We start from the raw sequence: 18,048 nt of genomic DNA, 5'->3' as shown, positions 1-18,048 counted from the left end.
GGGCAGGAGGAGGGGTACACCCTGAACTGGTTGCCAGCCAATCGCAGGACACACATAAACAACACATATACAACCATTCAACCATTCCGACTCAAATTTACACCTATGGACAATTTTAGAGTTGTCAATTAACCTACCATGCATGTTTTTGGGATGTGGGAGGAAACTGGAGTGCCCGAAGAAAACCCACGCAGGCACGGGGAGAAGATGCAAACTCCACACAGGCGGGGCCGGGGATTGAAACCCGGTCCGCAGAACTGTGAGGCAGACGCTCTAACCAGTCACCCACCGTGCCGCCAGAAAATTAATATAAAATATTTATTGAGCAGCAGTATGTGTGCCCTAGCACTGACACTGACTCTGAAGCTGAGCTCTCATGGCCAAAAACCCGCTCCAAAGTTCCTCGTTGTCCACTCCTCATCTGAAGACATCATTGACAAAAAGTTTCCAGTTGGGAAACTGTCATCTTATTTTGAATTAAATAGTCATACCATTTGGTTTTGGATGTGTCAGGGGGAGACGTATTTGGGCCGGAGGGGCATCTGGATGAAAGCTCAGTCCGTCTTTTTCTTCCCCTCCTCTTGCTACTCCGGGTATGTCTTTGAGGGACAGGAAGGCTTCACCTTCAAAGTCGTCTGTTCTCAAGGTGTCATGGTCCAGAACCGTCACTACCAGGCAAGCCCCTGGAGCCTGGCACTGATTCAGTCCGACTAGGCTGTCATGTGATGGAGACAGGTGGCGAGTTAAAGAGGGTATACAGTACGTGTATGAAAGAATTTGAGCGAAGAAGACATAGAACTTACAACTCAAAGGCCTCATCGAACAGAGGATTAAGATCACAGCTTTTTATCTGAGTGCAACACGGTTCTACAAGAGGGAAGGTGTGGTAAGGCTCCAAACACAAATGCACGTATGGATCACTTAAACCTGTGGGATGCATGGGATAGAGGACAGATGCCACAGAAATGCATGTAAGTAGGATGCTAATTTCGAACACCACCACTTCTTTGAGTTTTTCAACAGCAGTAACTTAACTGTAAGAAAGTGAATAAAAGGACACTCAGGCATTAACAATGCATGTAAGATTAATTCATTTAAAACAATTTTTTTATCCATTTTATTCTACCAATACATAGATCCGCACACGAACTGACAAGTTCAAGTCGGTGCTTTGGTGAGGAAGTGCTGACTCCACGAATGAAAATAAAATCCATATTGGGGGTTCACGTGCTTCTCAGTTTGGAGTCGCTTTTTTTTAGATCAACTTGAAGCTACCCCAAGCTTCATCCCTACTCGCCATGGTAAAGAAATCTGTAATCGCCATTGGCACACTATGAGCGCTGGCTAACTTTCATGAGCCCCCTCAAAATGAGATAAATTCAGCAAGACAAGAAATAGTGTGAAAGTGAATTATTATTCTTGACCCTTGAGGTGTTTTGAAGAAAGTATGTCAGACATTTGGGAAGCGTTTTAAATTGTTAAAAATGTATTTTAAACTCCACTGTAAATTTCAGATTTACAGATGCCATCTGTGTTGTTCTAGCGCTATTTGCATGGGATAGAGAGCAAGCCCTGTTGTAAATAGCAAAGATTTGTGAGTAATTGACAGCTGTCTAAAACCTTCATAATTACTCATAGATGTTCCAAGATGGCAGCAAAGCACTACCTTTGTCTAAATGAAGCCCCTCAACTTACTTCAAAATAGTTCTTTGGCACCAAGATGCCATAAAATGGGAGCAAAACACTACATTATTGTAAATGAAGCTCCTTTACCCTAACCCTTCACATCAACATAGCTCCTTGGCACCAAAATGCCACATGCTCCCTTCATAGAAATACTTTTATTGCTTTGGCCAGAGCAGAAAAACAAATATGTGTTTTTCTGCAAATAACAGAAGTTAAAAAAAAAAAAAAAAAAAAATCTCCAAGTAGGTAAAGCCGCAAATGGCGACAACGTTGTAGAAAACTGTATGCGAGGAAAAGGTGTTAATAGGCCACTATTTCAGGAAATAAAGTATGCATAGTGAGTGACAACGTGTATGTAAGGTTCGATCATTTTCAATATTTGTCACTTGGCCACTGTGTGCTTTCAAATTTTATTTTACTAAAGAGAGACTGAGATTATAAGGGATACTGTATGGTAGTTTCTAAAACAACAGATTTAATGATGGCCTTGACTTTTAAAATTTTTGTTGCTGTGACTTTTCTGTTCAGTTTCACCATTGGAGTCCATTGGTAGGAGGTTGACTGCGTTCAGCACTTCAACTCTGAGCCTTTGGTCTGATCTCCTGTAGGAGGTGAGAAGGGTGACCGCGCCGTATTTCTCACCGGCAATCACTCTCTACGGGATACAAGAGAAAAACAAGTAGCAGTTTGAATGAATACACGTGCGCAATATCCCTTCAAATGTAGGCATGTAGACATCTCACCTGCTCCCATATTTTCCCTTCCAGGAACTTGTCCACAAGATGGCGACTGCTCAGAGAGTGATGAGTCAGGTAGGCGTTGAGAGTCTGCGGCCAAAAGAAGTGATATTTGATTTTTTTTTTTTTTACTGTGTTTTCATCACCCAGTCTACAGTTAAATCACCTCACCTTGTACTCATCAGAGTGGAGTACGTTCAATGGAAGGCCATTACCCTCGCCGTGGAAACACTGTTCCAGGCACTGAAATTGACACCACAAGAAGCTAAATCAACAGCCATGGTTTTTGTTGTTTGAATGATCTTTTTCACATTTCCACAACACTTTGTTGAAGGATGGTGCACGGGCCAAGGAATAATTTATTACAGCTTGGTGATAATCTGGATAAAGGCACAAGATATTGCAATTGAGTCCACGTTGTGCTTTAAACGTAGGTACTGACCTGCAGTGTGTACAGTAGCCTGTGACAGAACACAATGAGCCCCTCTTGCTGCGAATGCTCAGAGGCCATCTGGTGGAGAATCTTCACTGAGTTGTTCCACAAAGGAGTGAGGAGACTGCATGTGAGAGATCACGAGATGAATTTCATGTTCGATTCACTAACAACAATCTCCGAAGGCTCTTCATCACCTGTTGAAATTCTCTTGAACCAAGTTTTCGTTCATGTAATGCAGCTCTTTTTCCAGATAGCGCATGAGAGGGGTCGCAGCCTAAATCAGAAGAGGCACATATAACAATTAGGGTATTTTATGCAACTGTGGTAAACAAAGCCATATCGACGAGGGGCAGTCAAAAAGTAAGAAGCCAATTTCCCTCTAGCTTTAGTTATAAATATATGCAATAAAAAAGCCAATAGACACATAGAAATAAAGGCCAAAAAGTGGGGATTTCATCGCTACTTTTCAATATGCAGCCGTACCTCGATTTAACGGACTTCAGATTTAATGGACAAATAATTAGTGCCCAGTTGGAACTCAAAATCACCCCTCCAATGCACCAGTGAGGTAAGTTTGGTTCAACTTCAAAACTTTTTAAAACATTTTAATGCTTTTTTTAATTTTTTATTTATTTACCATCATTTTGTACTGTACTAAGTGTTTCAGGCCATGAAAAAAAGCAGAAAACAATAATTTTGTACTGTAGTAGGTGTTTTTAGCCCATGGAAAAAAAAAGTTGAAAACAATTTTGTTCTGTACTGGTGTTTTTAGGCCTCAAAAAGTGCTTCAGTTTAACGGCCAATCGGATTTAACAGATGACCCCTCCCCCTTTTTAGTCCGTCAAATCGAGGTTACACTGTAATCTCCCTTTTTTTTTTTTGTCACCGACTGTCCATCCATGAACAAGGGCATTTATAGGCTGCGCTTTTAACCATTTTCTGAGTGCAACACGTTTCTACCAGAAGGAAGGTTGAAAATCGTTTTTTAACCTTCAAAAAAGTATTTCAACTACAAACCTTGAAAACTTCAACAAAACAAAAAACAATTATTAACAGGTTGCATTAAATTGGGCCCATTACTTTTTGACTGCCCCTCGTACTTACGTCTTCTGTGGATTTGGGGGGAATCCTCTTTCTGGTTGACATTCCTCTGACATGAGTCTCAATGTCTGTGTTCAACTGAAAAGACAGGCAGAGAGAATATGTACACAAATAATGTTCAATTTCAGCAGCACATTGGCCTAGTGGTTAATCTTGACTACCTCACGTCTGAGATTCTGGATTTTAATCACGGCTGGGACTTTCTGAGTGGAGTTTGCATCTTGGATTACTCCAAAAACAACGTTTTTTTGTTAATTGAAGACGCTAAATTGTCCATAGAGTAGGTGTGAACATAAGTGTGAATGGTTGTTTGTATGTGCTCTGCAAATGGCTCCCAGCTTAACCGTGACCCAAAATAAGGACAAGCACTATAGAGAATGGATGGCATTATTAAATCAAAAATATGTTTATTATTGTGTTCGTATATTTGACTGATGCGCTGCACAATACTGAAAGCTGCTTTGAATAATTTGCCATTATTGTATACTGTGGCTTCCACGACAAGCACATTAATAAACATATTCAAAATGGATCTGACAGAAGAGTTAATCTCCAACTAGAGAAGCGAATGTTTTACGACATGATAAATGTAAAAAATATATAATGGAAGATCCATCCATTGATGTTGCTGGTGAGCTGGAGCCTAGTCCAGCGGAATTTCCAGAAGAATTTGGTTTTGGGACTAAAGAGTCCAAGACCTGAATCCTGTCACAACCTAGAAAGAGAAATCAGGACTAATTGTTGCTGCTAGTCTGCTTGCTCCACAGTGTTGAGGTTCTTTTGAGCAAGGCATCGATCCTCCAAAAACTACTCAGTGGCCCTATGTAGCTGACCTAACATCCGAAATGAATTCAGGTTGACTGTGTAAAAACTAAGTAAGGGCACTAACAAATGACATATTGACGCAACCCCCGTATTGCACACCTTTCTGCTCAGCGTTTCCAAAGCAGAGCGGATCTCTCGTCTGAGAATTCCCTGAGCTTGCTGCACCTGCAACGGCAGCGTGTTGTGGAACTGACTTTCCCCGATAACGTGTTGAGTGCGCTCCCGAAGCCCCGCCCAGTTCAGCTGTGTGGGAAGCCGTGCCAGGACAGAGCGCAGGTATTCCAGGTCGTTCACCACAACACACAGCTGGAGAAGAAGAAAGAAGTAGATTTGAGACTTCCGTTCTACGTATAGCACATGAGGTTTTTCTTTTCTTGAAGACATTCCTCACCATGTTAATGGCGCTTCCGTGGTCGCAGTTCTTTGAGAGCATTCTGACTCTGTCCTTCAAACTGTGACAATAGGTCACCACAATCTTACACACATCCTGCACACACAAAAAGAAAGCACACCACAAAAAAAGTCTTCAAAACCAAAGCGACAGATGGCCAGAAGTTTAGTGCGTTACTTCTATTCTTCTATAAGTACAGTCTAATAAAATAAAAAAAATAAAAAAGTTACAGCCATAAAACGTTACTTCAGATTAAGTATTTTCTTAAATGACAAAGTCTCGGTGAAAGTATGAATTCTAGTCAAATATAGCTTGCAATGCATGATATTGCTTGTTTGAGTTTTCCTCCCATCAAACGAGGGTTTCCTGGAATAAAAGGAATGCACTTTAGTGACTCATGTAGACGTGCAAAAAGTATTCAATTCATCGACAACTAGTCAATTATTAAATTAACCGACAACTAATTTGATCATTGATTAATTGTTTCGAGGCCTTGTTTAACTGAAAATTGTCCAAATCCTCAGATATTTCAGCCTCTCAACAGTAAATATTGTCTGATTTCTGTAGTCCTCAATGAGAGCACACTGATTATCTTTGTGTTTAATCAAAATAAGACATTTGCGAACATCTGTTACTTTGGAAAACAATGATCAACATCTTTCTGACGTTCGGACTTACGGACCGAAAGTCAGTAATCAATTTATGTCTGTGCATGTTCTGCGCTGTCAATTTGAAATAATGTCCTGTTTTTTTGGGGGGTGGAATGGAATTTATCTGATTTGAGCATCCTGATAAATTAAAGGAGACCAATTATGGAAAATGGACTTTTTAATTGCTTGTACATAAATAGTTGGATATTTAGGCTACCTGCCCACCATTCAAGGGTGTAACTAAATGTGATCAAGACACCCGGGAGTTGTTTTACATTTTTAAAACATACACAATACATCCCCAGCTAAGAACAAGAGTTGAAAATTAGCAAAATCTTTCAAATCCCTTCGCAGGAAATGTGTTGCTTTTTAATGTATTGTCCCAATGTTAAATGCATCAGAAATATTTGAAAAAGTATACGACACCTCTGTGATTTTGACCATGAGCATGAACGCCTCCTCAGGGTCAGGCCAGGACATCTGCTCCCACAGGTCGCACACAGGCTGGATACATGCCGCCAGGTCCACTGCTGAGGAGCTGTGTTTTATGGGCACTGCACCAGAGTGCAGGGGCTGAAGCTGAGATTCATATTTGAAATGTATCCTGATGCTGATCCCAGGGTAAACACAAGCACACGGAACACAAGGAAACACAAGGGTTACCTGGTCGACCTTTATGGCCCTCTCCACTCTGTCCATTGTGGTGTTGAACATCTGGTTGAGCCAGTAAGGCTGAGCCTCTCTGAAGCTCACATGAAAGTTGGTCAGCTTTAGTAAACCCCTAAAATGGAACATTAACTCGTAAACTATCCAGCACACTAGAAGGATAGTGAATAAATGCTCCGATTGTCAAAATAGTAATAGTTGCAGTAGAAGAAAATCGTTTTTCATCATTTATGTGGCCTATAATCTGTACAATTGAATTGAATTGGAACTGGGGTTTGGTTGAGGGAATTATGAAAATGTCCAAATACCAGTCAGCGTTAGCACAAAACCTTCAGGCTTGAAAGCAAAAAGAAGTAACAAAATAAATAAGTAATGTCAGGAAAAGCCTACAACAAGGGGTCACCACCCCGCCAAGGACCTCATGAGTAGCCTGCGGGCCTGTTCTAAAAACACCTCACAAGTGATAGGACACTGTAATTTTCTAGGAATATTGTAGAAGGGATCATTTGAAAATGTAAGCATTTGTAGAGATTATAGAAATATAGTGTTGCATATTGATCTTTATCTTTTTTCCACCTTGTTAAACCATTGTTGATAAATATTGTGTGAAAATCACTGACATGATGAGTGTCTTTAGACATATATCAATCATTATTCAAAATAACTTATTTTACTAATTAAAGGTACTTAAAGCAAATTTGTTATTTCAGAATTGCTACCCGAGAAGTTGCTCTCTGTTTGAAAAAAAAGTTGGCGACCCCTGGCATACAAGAACATCTGAATTTTATTTGCCGTTAATTAGAGGCGCTTTAAATAGTGACAGCTGACAGGTGAGTGCTTATCGGTTCGCGATTCTTGAACCTCAGAATCGCGAACCACTCGTCCACTGATAATGGCCTTTGATACAAACACACCTTTTGTCCCATTTGCTGATGACACGACATGACGTGCGAAATAAAGTCACACTGCTAAACTTGATGCAGGGTAAAAAAAATAGTATTCATTAAAGGAAATGACATGAACAATAGCAATTCCATAGTCTCTCTGACCTTTTCTGCAAGAAGGCTTTGTCTTTGCGGATGACTTGCAGGCTCAGGTAAACGGGAAAAAGGCTGTTTGCTAGACCCTGATCGATGTGACCCTCCATTTGAGATAAGGTTTCTCTCACTTCTGTAGCGAGCTACGGAAATGAGGAGAACGGTCAGCGTTGGTGACATGAAATGAAGTTAACGACCAGCTGTCAGTCCCACTTACCAGAGAGTCAAGCTTCTCGTAGACTGCAGTGAACACGTCCACTTGTACTGCACTAGACAATTGCCGAAGAAACACATGATTGGAATATTAAAATGTATTTATTTGCATCTAATAAACTAAATCATTTTTACTTACCTGACAAATGTTCTATTCCACACATCCTTGTTGAGTTTTATGTCATCCCGTACTTCCTCAATCAACCTGGACAAGGCGCTAATGATCTCTGATGGCTCCTGTGTGATGGTCAAGTGCAACAACATTTGTTTAAAATACAATGCAATTAAATGACAAATACCGTACTAAGACAATGCGGTGTGTTCACCTTGGTCATCGGCTGGTGCAAACCTTTTTTGTTGGTAAACCACTCCTGTGTACCTGTCTGTTAGGGGGGAGAAAAGTAGAATCATAATAACGATGTTCTACATGTACATTACATCATTCTTTTTGGTACAGACCTGTACTGCATCAGCCACCTCATCATGCACTTGAAAATCAGCCGGGTTCATTTTCTGAAATGCCTGCGTCTTGCAGATCTGGACTAAGATTCTGGCATGACAAACTTTCATTTATTGCGTGTATTTCTGATTATGCGAAGAGGTTCATCACAATTCTTACCTGAGCAACGTGTGTAATTTTGGAGTAGCACTTGGAGTTGGAGGGAAGACGTCCCTGTATTTTGACACGAGATGGAGTCCGTAATGCAGGAAACCATGAAGAGAGTCACCAAGTTCTTGTTTCTGTTAATAATACATCAATTATTTAGCACTGTAAAACTAATTTCCAATTCAATATTATAAAGTCATTATAAATTAATTTTATATATTTTTCTAAATATATGTTATTATTATTATTATTTTTTTTTTAATTGAGCAAGAACAGTTGTTTAGCACTTTTCCTACCTGTTGTTGTGGCAGCTCATGTTGATGCCAGTGGTACTCCACACAAGTGAGCTGTTGTAACAGCAAGGAGGAGTCCACCTCTATGCTTTGGCACAGTTTGCTGTAAGCCACCCACTTACTGTCATGGAGACACACAACTTTAACCAAATGTCGAAAATAATGAAAGTAACTGGAAGGAGAAATGTAGGATTCTCTTTAAATGTTACTACAATATCCTGTCTTGAAATACACGTTTCATCATTTTAGTGTGTCGGTGCCGACTAAGTGTTGTTATTTTAAGACAAGTTTGCTGGGACGGTGGATGACTGGTTAGCACTTCTGCCTCACAGTTCTGGGGACTGGGGTTCAAATCCCGGCCCCGCCTGTGTGGAGTTCGCATGTTCTCCCCGTGCCTGGCTGGGTTTTCTCCAGACAGTCCGGTTTCCTCCCACATCCCAAAAACACGTGTGGTAGGTTGATTGAAGACTCTAAATTGCCCGTAGGTGTGAATGTGAGTGCGAATGGTTGTTTGTTTATATGTGCCCTGCGATTGGCTGACGACTGGTTCAGAGTGTACCCTGCCTCCCGCCCGAAGATTGCAGGAATAGGCCCCAGCAGCCCGCGACCCTTGTGAGGATAAGCAGTAAAGAAAATGGATGGATGGATGGATCCGTCTGTAATTCTGTAGTGTTGTGGGTGAAAATCATCCTTATTATAATGTAGGGCCCGACTGGCTAGCCAGTTTAATCACCCGATATTAGTAGCCCTTAAAAAAATTGTTTTTTTAAAATTGGCCAAAAAATCGATCCAACTTTTGCTGATTTTGTTCCCCAAAGTAACACATTAGAGCATAAGACAAAGATAATGACATTCAGAGAAAGAAAAAAAATGACGATTTTTAGCCAATTTTTGCCAATTTGTCAATACTAAAGGACAATGTATTGTAAAACAGTCAAATGCTCTGCCTGTAATTCATATCTTTATTGAGGGACCAAAAAAGAAGTTATTTTTTCATTATATGCATCCATCCATTTTCTGAGCCGCTTCTCCTCACTAGGGTCGCGGGCGTGCTGGAGCCTATCCCAGCTGTCATCGGGCAGGAGGCGGTGTACACCCTGAACGGGTTTCCAGCCAATCGCAGGGCACATAGAAACAAACAACCATTCGCACTCACAGTCATGCCTACGGGCAATTTAGAGTCTCCAATTAATGCATGTTTTTTGGGATGTGGGAGGAAACCGGAGTGCCCGGAGAAAACCCACGCAGGCACGGGGAGAACATGCAAACTCCACACAGGCGGGGACGGGGATTGAACCCCGCACCTCAGAACTGTGAGGCTGACGCTCTAACCAGTCGGCCACCGTGCCGCCTTTTTCATTATTTATATTTTGTAATTAATCGGCCAATTCATCGGTTACCGGAATTTTACTCTGCCAAATATCGGAAGCAGCATCGGCCTAAAAATCAATCATTATCGGTCGGGCTCTATCAAAATGTTACAGTGTTGCTTACGCCAGGTCTTGTAGAAAAGATGAGAGGTCATTCTGCGTGGCGTAATGCTCCAGGAGAGTCTGAGCCTCACCACACAATTCCCCTTTCCAAGGAGTCGAACTCTGAGAGTAATTAAAAAAGATGTACAGTAGCTACATATATAGGTAAGAACTGGTATGAGAATGTGTTGTTAAAAATAGAACTGAACTTTACCTTTTGCTTGGAAATGTAAGACAGAACAAACTGTTGCAAGATTCCACAGTAGTTGATGTAAGCATTTCGACCTGGACTTAGTGTGTCATCTCTCTGCCAGTCACACAGTATATATCGTCTCTCAAAATCATCTCAGGATCACTGTCAGTAACTAATAATGTTACTTTGAGGCAATGTAGTTACTGAAGTTTACGGAATTTACTGTATCTTTTTTGGTTGCCAGTCAGTCAAAGGGCACAGATACAGTAGATACAGATAACCATTCAGACTGAGTGAGAATTGAACCCACGCTGCCTGCACCAAAGTCAATGAAAATAACTTGTAGACTTGTAATTATGCATGTGAATAATGTAGTTTAATTTATGGTATAAATGAAATTTGGACATAATCTACATTTATATGATTATAGAGCAATTAATGAACTAATTATAACTCCAACGGATTGATTTCCAAGGACCAAAAAGGTACACAATTGTTCCTGAGCTGTAAAATGCAAACTGCAAGGGCACAAAGGGATTATAATGGGTACAGCGCCACACATTTTTTTTCTTTTCTGTGTCTATACCAAGATGCATTGTTACCGTTTTATGCATAAACTTGAGGTTCAGGTGACACTGGCCACGGTCTGGGTACGTGTCCGTTCTTGGCTCCAAAATGTACCAGTTGTCCTCAGTGCAGTGAAGATCCTGAAACAAGATTATGGAAATGTATTTTTGAAGAGAGAAGACGGTGTAGTTGCAAAAACGGGAAGGAAAACATTAACTAACTACCTGCAGTTTTATGACTATTTTCCCCAAAAAGTCATCGGTCCCTTTCTCCTTTTTGACCTCCTTAATAATTCTGAAATAGCAAAACAATAGTTTTGGCCCTTCATTGAGTGTTCAGGTGTGATTACTTAAGTAGCATGCCTACCTGCTTAAACTGGAAAAGTTGGTTGTGAACTCCTCGAGTTTCTGAGTGAGTGACACCTCCTCATCTTTATCCCTACACAACAATGTTCCAAATGAGATGAGCATGATTTGAACTTTCTAAAGTGGACAAAGAGGAGCTAGGGATGTATTTTTTTCAATACCACATCTCAAGGTGGAAGCTGGCACCCACGATGTCTTCAAACTCCCTGAACGATAAAATAGGATTACACAAGAACAAGTTGATCATGATAAGCAATGCATTTAGACGCACAGTATAAATGTTTCGTTCCAAATTGGGTTGAGCGTCTGTTGCTTGACGTCGGTCTGATAAATCTCATCATCAGACACGGCGTCCTTGACCACATATTTAGAGGCTTTGGCTCTGGATCGACGTGTGCGTCTCTCTTCTTCATCCTCCAGTATGGTCAGCAAGCAATACGGGTCACTGAAACCTGGCCAACAAGAAGTTATCGATATTGTCTTTATGTACATTCCTAAAAGTAAAATTTTATACAGTAATTCACTGTGCAGTGTGATACCACACATTATTTAACCTGTGGGAAAACTGAGACACAAGAGCACTATAATTGTTATTAGTGAGGTCGTGAAATGTTTTAGTATTTTAAGTACTGGTCCTTTATCAGTTGCAGACCAAACGGTTTGTCAATATAAATGTTTTTTCAATTTATTTTACTAATTATAATACTAATGGATTGAATTTTACCTAAACATACATCCAATGAGTGGTCATATCTGACCTCTTTGTTCGTCATACATTTTGAAAAACATAATTAAGAAAGAGAGTGTCTCTGCACCTATTTCGAATGGGAGCCCAGATATTATCTTGCCAAATCCATCATAATACATAATACGATTATTTGCCAAAGAATTGATGAAATTATTGCCAGTCACATCATTCAGAAGTTGAAATACCCTCCTAAAGGAAAGGTCGGCATCCCACCAAACATGTGTCATCCATTAATTTCACTCAGTCATCTGAGGTAGGCTCTCGCTCACCCGTGACCCTAATGAGGACTAGCGTGACGTATGGATGGCTGAATGGTTTGTCCTTGCTTTGACCTTTGCTTAAGTGCCTTTAATTTTGTGCACCACAAACACCACAAAAATGTAAGATGCTGTGCAAACTCACCACTAACATCTTTTCCCAGGATTCCTTTGGCTTCCTTTACAGTGGCCATCAGGCAGTAGACAGGCGGCTGTAAGGTTCAAAATGTTTAGAAACTTGAACTTCAAGACGTTCTCCTTTATGGTACCATAGCTAAACATTTAATCGTTCGCAAATAATTGAGATATTATGGGATTTCTCACCTCTGCGTTTTGTACTTTGTCCATCAGAGAGTTGTGCTCAGACTCTGTCATTGTGAGAGCCTGGTAGAAAAGTTTTTTTTGTTTTTGTTTTTTTTCCACCCCCGTACGACATACTCTACTCACAAAAAGTTAGGGATATTTGGATTTCTGGTGAAATCTCAGAATTAACCTGAAAAGCACTATAACCTTTACAAATTAACTCGACCTTCTCTAAAGTTTTGGATGCACGTGTCCAACTGTTCAGTGTTTCAGTACTTTGTGCAAAACTGTTCTCGAACAAGGATCAGACCGGCCAAATTCTCGAGAGGAATTTAAACCATAAACATTTCCGAGCACTTTCTTCTGTGACTCTTCTGTATCTCTATTAAATTCATGTGCAAAGGTTATCATGCATTTTAGGTTCAACAGGACACTTCAACTGAAAGCCGAATATCCCCAAGTTTTTGGGAGTAGTGTAATAATTAATGCCATATATGAAGTGGAGGTGATCACCTCTTTTATGTACTGGTGAAGTTGGCGATCTGCAAAGTCCTCAGTTGATGCAGATGTTCCCATCTTGTGTGCAATAGTGTACAACAGCTCCTTATACAAAGGTTTCAGCTTTAAATAGAAGCGAATTAAGACGTTATTCTAAAGTGCCAACCATTACAATGCACACTTAGGTGACTGATGGTATACCTCCAGCTCTTTGAAGTGACATGCTTTCTCGTCGGGGTTTTCCTCATCTTTAAAATCCTAAAAGGAAACAAGCACATCATGGGTGCTGCTGATAATAGTAGATATAGAAAATGTAAGCATTGAAATGCGTTCACCCTCCTGTGTCGGATCTTTCTTGTCTGGCCCAGTTTACGCACATGGCCCGGAGAGAACTAGCAAGGAAAAAACAATAATACACCGCACTGCAATGCCAAATTAGCTAAATTGCACAATGCCATTACAACAAATACTTTGTAACGCAGCTTACCTGCTTGACTCTTGGTAAACCAGGTGTCTGAAAAATTCATATAAATAGCATTACTCATATGCAGGAAGTAATATCCATCCATCCATTTTCTGAGCCGCTTCTCCTCACTTGGGTGGCGGGCGTGCTGGAGCCTATCCCAGCTGTCATCGGGCAGGAGGCGGGGTACACCCTGAACTGGTTGCCAGCCAATCGCAGGGCACATAGAAACAAACAACCATTCGCACTCACAGTCATGCCTACGGGCAATTTAGAGTCTCCAATTAATGCATGTTTTTGGGATGTGGGAGGAAACCGGAGTGCCCGGAGAAAACCCACGCAGGCACGGGGAGAACACGCAAACTCCACACAGGCGGGGCTGGGGATTGAACCCGGGTCCTCAGAACTGTGAGGCTGACGCTCTAACCAGTCGGCCACCGTGCCGCCCAGGAAGTAATAATTTATTTATAAATCATACTTAATACATTCATGTTTAAATATGTTCATATACAAAAAAACAAGGAAGACCCTTGATCCTTTGATTATATCATCTGTTACAAACTTCCTATAATTAAAGATTATGAAATGGAAAGCGAGGCCACGACGGGGTAAAAATATTCAACCCAGAGAAAGAAAGTCAAGTCAAATGTCTTAATAAGCATTTAAAGAAGTATGAACAGTGCAGCTCCGTAACTGGTGTTAATCTAATCACAAAACTGAGAGAAAAGGGCTCCGTGCAAAGTTAAAACAGTGTGTGATATTGTCCCATTTACGTTTGCCTGTTAAAGCTCTAGTCAGGTCTAGTCTTGGTGATTTAAAGGCATGGCTCACTTTTTCAAGTCCATCCAGTCATCCATTTCCTATACCGCTCATCCTCACCTTTTTTCCCCCAACAGTGGAAAAGGTTACCTTCGTCATATCAAGTTAGTGCCATTCTTCAGCGCTACAAACTACACTTACAATTAAAAAAAACCATACCAAAGTAAAAGTGTTTTTTTTTTTTTGTATACATGAACAAATCACGAAAGTAGCACAACATGTATACATACATGGTTGTTAAATCAGGCAGGTGCACACATACACCCTGTGGTGTTCAAGCACCCGCCCCTTTGCCCTGGATGCAAAACATGCCTTTTATTTAGCAGCCCATATTTTTCTTCATTCGTCTAGATTTAAAAAAAAAAAAAGGTTTATATATATATATATATATATATATATATATATATATATATATATATGACAGGCATTTATTTGTGTCCTTGAGAGAATTATACACAGTGATATGATACATGATGCTTGATGCTTTTGAATTATTTTTGCACCCTTCCTTTGACCAATACTTTTAAACAACAAGACCACTCTCATGCTGCAGATTTTGGCTTGTGATGTAAGATGTGACTACAAAAATGTCAGAAAAAGCCTACCCGAACAGCTGAGATTCCATTGGGGTGAATCAGAGGCATTTTAAATGGTGGCATTTGTGTGTTGATTCCCATTTAACATGAGTTTCAATGTGTTTGCTTAATTCTGAACACAGCCACACACCCCGTCTAAGAAGGTGCACTTGTGCAACCACGTTATCTCAATTGTTTATTTTTACTTCCCCACTCTAAAATATTGTATTTTTCTTTCAATTGATTTGTACAGGTTGTAGGTTTTTGAATAATTTACCTAGGTCTCATTTTTGTACAAAATCGATCACAAAACCTGGCATCTGAAGAGGGGTGTGTAAACATTTGATATCTACTGTAGCTTCCCTTTACGTCCTTTGTTTATAGTTTTATTATTGACTGTGTTGACTGTGCTAACAGAAATGAATACATACAATACAACAATACATACAAACATAAAGTACTGTTTTTTTTTTTTTTTTATTGTATGAATAATTTTGGCAATGGGTGCCCTTTTTTTTGCCTTGAGCACCTGCCTCCAAAAATGTCTGTGGATGTGCCTGGTTGCCATATACGTGGTTGTGTAAGAGGCCTAGGCTGTCACATATGGAAAATACATGCAAATTGGCTCTACATTAGAAAAACAAAACAAAAAGCAAATATACAAATTCTGGGCAGCACAGTGGAATTGTGGTTACAGTAGCAAGTCTGCCTCACAGTTCTGAGGTTCTTCCCTTGTTGAGTTTGTATGTTGTAAACTTGCGTGAGTTTTTTCTGCCTTCCTCCCACATTCCGAAAACATGTGTGTTAGGGTAATTTAAGACTCTAAATTATCAATAAATGTGAATGTAAGTGTGATGGTAGTTTGTCTCTATGTGGCCTGCAATTGTCTGGCCATCAGTCCAGGGTGTACTCCGCCTCTCACCCAAAGTAAGTTGAGATAGGATGATGAGAACAAGCAGTATAGAAAATTAATGCATATTTTTTTAGTATTTGCTTTTGTAATGAAATAGAGTTTTTTTTTAACTGCTTAGGTTCCGTTCTGCGTCATCTGATCCAAGCTCACATCCTAAAATAATAGTGATTCATAGTCCCGCCAGCTCAAAATAGCATCACTCCATTGCAAGCATCTGCATTTGAATTTTGAAATGATTGTAAGGAATTATAGTATTATAAATAGAAGCTTATTTAATTCTGTTGGCATCGTATATGTAGTTACAAACCCAGATATTCATATTTCAAATTATATCAAACTTTTTTTTTTTTTTTTTTTTTTACAATGCTATATTTACTTTGTACAGCACTTTCACACAGGTCAGACACCTCTTTGTACTTGTATATATTTTCTAGTGTTGCATTGTAGTACAGAAATAACCTTTTGTTGTTGATGAATGAGAATAAAAAAGCCTTTGAACTTTGATGAAATGAAAAGGCATCACTATGCCCCTGTTCACTGAATAAACGTTGACTTTGCCTAAGGCATTATTGACCAACCCAAGTATATAACAGTCCTTACTTGTTCAGGTGGTTTGAGTAGATGATCTTCAGAGCTGGTGGTCTCCCGTTGAGTTGACATGTTGCTGTCTGATGAGCTGCCACTGGGCCCTGCATGCACAAGTGACAATGCAGGAGCAGAATCTTTGATGAAACTGTCAAACAGGAAGTCCACTTCCTGCAAAAATGAGGTAGCGCAGATGACTGTGACTTTTGGCTATATAAATACTACCCTAAATTGTACCTGAATATGTCTCTTTTTGTTCACAACTCTCCTGTATTCTACAGCAAAAATAAAACAGTGCACACACACACACACACACACACACACACATATATATATATATAATATATATACTTTTTTTTAAAACACCAATTTGTGTGAACAGTGCATATACAAAATCATTAAGCGTTACTACAAACAGTTTTACCAGAATAATTTTTCTTAGCCAAGTACATTAAAAACACCAAGGAATTTGTCTCCAGTAGTTGGGGCTACTCTAGTAGCCTCCTCATAGGCGTTTATAGCCCATTATTTTTTTTTGAACAGTGTGTCCTTTTTAAACAACGTAGAAAAGTGTAAAACCATACAGTACTTGGTTCAAATGTAATATTTTACAGGAAAAACACAGCCCCCCTGATTCCCTCAAAAATGGTTTGTTCCACTCCATCACAATCCCCCCCCACCCCCTCCTCCAGACAGAGTGGTGCGGTCTACATGCACAGAGCAATATGCTTCCTTCCAGTGATATGGTGTAAGAACCTGGCTTGAACCAGGATATGTGGCACATGTCTTAACTTCTACCACTCAATACAAACACACTATTATCATTACCAGTTCCCATTTTTGCTGCATGTAATCCCTTATGTATTTAGGTAGGCGTTAGCTGACAAAGTATTCACAAAACACAATTTCCATTAATGTTTTAGATGTGCATTTGTGCAAAATTGGCAAAGTGTCACTATAGAATTATACAGGTAAGAGAATGTGTTAACACATTCACTGCCACTGGTGGAGAGTCTTGCGCAATGCACATTCAGCGCCATTGACGGCTTTAGAAGTCAAATATCCATGTTAACTGGGAAGGCTGGAAGTGAATAAGTTTTCATAACAAGGGGTAAGAAGCTATTGGAATGTCTGTTGATTTTCTTAATGTGCATTGTTTTTGATAGCACCTACCTGAGGGTTGGAGCTGCAAAAGGTGGTGACCAGGGTGGGGTGAGTCCAAGTGATGGCAACTGTGGCGAAGGATGTTTACTGAAGTCCACAATCATCGCTACAGTCTTGAGCGTGTTTGCTCCACTTACCGTCCATATGAAAACTCGTCATTGGCCTATATGTCGTTGTTGACGAGACCGATGACTATGGTGTCGTCTGCAAACTTCAGGAGTTTGACTGCTGGGTGTGTTGAGGTGCAGTCGTTTGTGTAGAGAGAGAAGAGCAGTGGAGAGAGGACAGATCCTTGGGGGGCCCCAGTGCTGATGGTACGAGTGGATGAGGTGGCTTCCAAAGAGCCTCACTTGCTGTCTCCTGTCCGTCAGGAAGCTGTAAATCCACTGGCGTATGGCAGGAGACATACTGAGCTGACGGAACCTGGAGGAGATGAGGTCCATTTCGCCCCCCCCCCCCAAGATAAATAGGTAATAAACCATCA

At 40.3% G+C, this 18,048-nt stretch overlaps 1 protein-coding gene across 3 annotated transcripts in view; it reads right to left on the bottom strand.

Moving 5' to 3' along the window:
* The window catches only part of unc13d (unc-13 homolog D (C. elegans)), a 19,235-nt gene extending 1,302 nt beyond the window's left edge, over positions 1–17,933 (bottom strand). Inside the window, exons 1-35 of one of the 3 annotated variants that reach the window (XM_061706770.1) lie at positions 17,702–17,933; positions 17,574–17,632; positions 16,416–16,571; positions 13,533–13,559; positions 13,381–13,437; positions 13,247–13,303; positions 13,061–13,168; positions 12,569–12,628; positions 12,390–12,456; positions 11,511–11,691; positions 11,401–11,445; positions 11,241–11,312; positions 11,099–11,168; positions 10,910–11,014; positions 10,329–10,421; positions 10,137–10,237; positions 8,646–8,763; positions 8,362–8,483; positions 8,202–8,292; positions 8,069–8,125; positions 7,882–7,979; positions 7,747–7,798; positions 7,542–7,672; positions 6,490–6,607; positions 6,253–6,405; positions 5,177–5,272; positions 4,885–5,091; positions 3,964–4,038; positions 3,054–3,133; positions 2,866–2,980; positions 2,595–2,666; positions 2,430–2,513; positions 2,221–2,341; positions 804–927; positions 492–715 (exon numbers count right to left, since the gene is read on the bottom strand). In XM_061706770.1, the coding sequence (XP_061562754.1) occupies positions 492–715; positions 804–927; positions 2,221–2,341; positions 2,430–2,513; positions 2,595–2,666; positions 2,866–2,980; positions 3,054–3,133; positions 3,964–4,038; positions 4,885–5,091; positions 5,177–5,272; positions 6,253–6,405; positions 6,490–6,607; positions 7,542–7,672; positions 7,747–7,798; positions 7,882–7,979; positions 8,069–8,125; positions 8,202–8,292; positions 8,362–8,483; positions 8,646–8,763; positions 10,137–10,237; positions 10,329–10,421; positions 10,910–11,014; positions 11,099–11,168; positions 11,241–11,312; positions 11,401–11,445; positions 11,511–11,691; positions 12,390–12,456; positions 12,569–12,628; positions 13,061–13,168; positions 13,247–13,303; positions 13,381–13,437; positions 13,533–13,559; positions 16,416–16,571; positions 17,574–17,632; positions 17,702–17,723 (3,418 nt within the window). In that variant the 5' untranslated portion in view covers positions 17,724–17,933. Of the gene's footprint in view, positions 1–491; positions 716–803; positions 928–2,220; positions 2,342–2,429; positions 2,514–2,594; positions 2,667–2,865; positions 2,981–3,053; positions 3,134–3,963; positions 4,039–4,884; positions 5,092–5,176; positions 5,273–6,252; positions 6,437–6,489; positions 6,608–7,541; positions 7,673–7,746; positions 7,799–7,881; positions 7,980–8,068; positions 8,126–8,201; positions 8,293–8,361; positions 8,484–8,645; positions 8,764–10,136; positions 10,238–10,328; positions 10,422–10,909; positions 11,015–11,098; positions 11,169–11,240; positions 11,313–11,400; positions 11,446–11,510; positions 11,692–12,389; positions 12,457–12,568; positions 12,629–13,060; positions 13,169–13,246; positions 13,304–13,380; positions 13,438–13,532; positions 13,560–16,415; positions 16,572–17,573; positions 17,633–17,701 lie in introns of all 3 variants that reach the window. The other 2 variants (XM_061706771.1, XM_061706772.1) reach the window with 2 other exon arrangements.
* Positions 17,934–18,048: the final 115 nt, after the last annotated feature.

Source organism: Phycodurus eques, chromosome 19, assembly GCF_024500275.1.
Source record: "Phycodurus eques isolate BA_2022a chromosome 19, UOR_Pequ_1.1, whole genome shotgun sequence".
Lineage (NCBI taxonomy): Eukaryota > Metazoa > Chordata > Actinopteri > Syngnathiformes > Syngnathidae > Phycodurus > Phycodurus eques.
The sequence above is the reverse complement of the archived record's forward strand: the minus strand, read 5'-3'. Positions and strand labels throughout refer to the sequence as shown.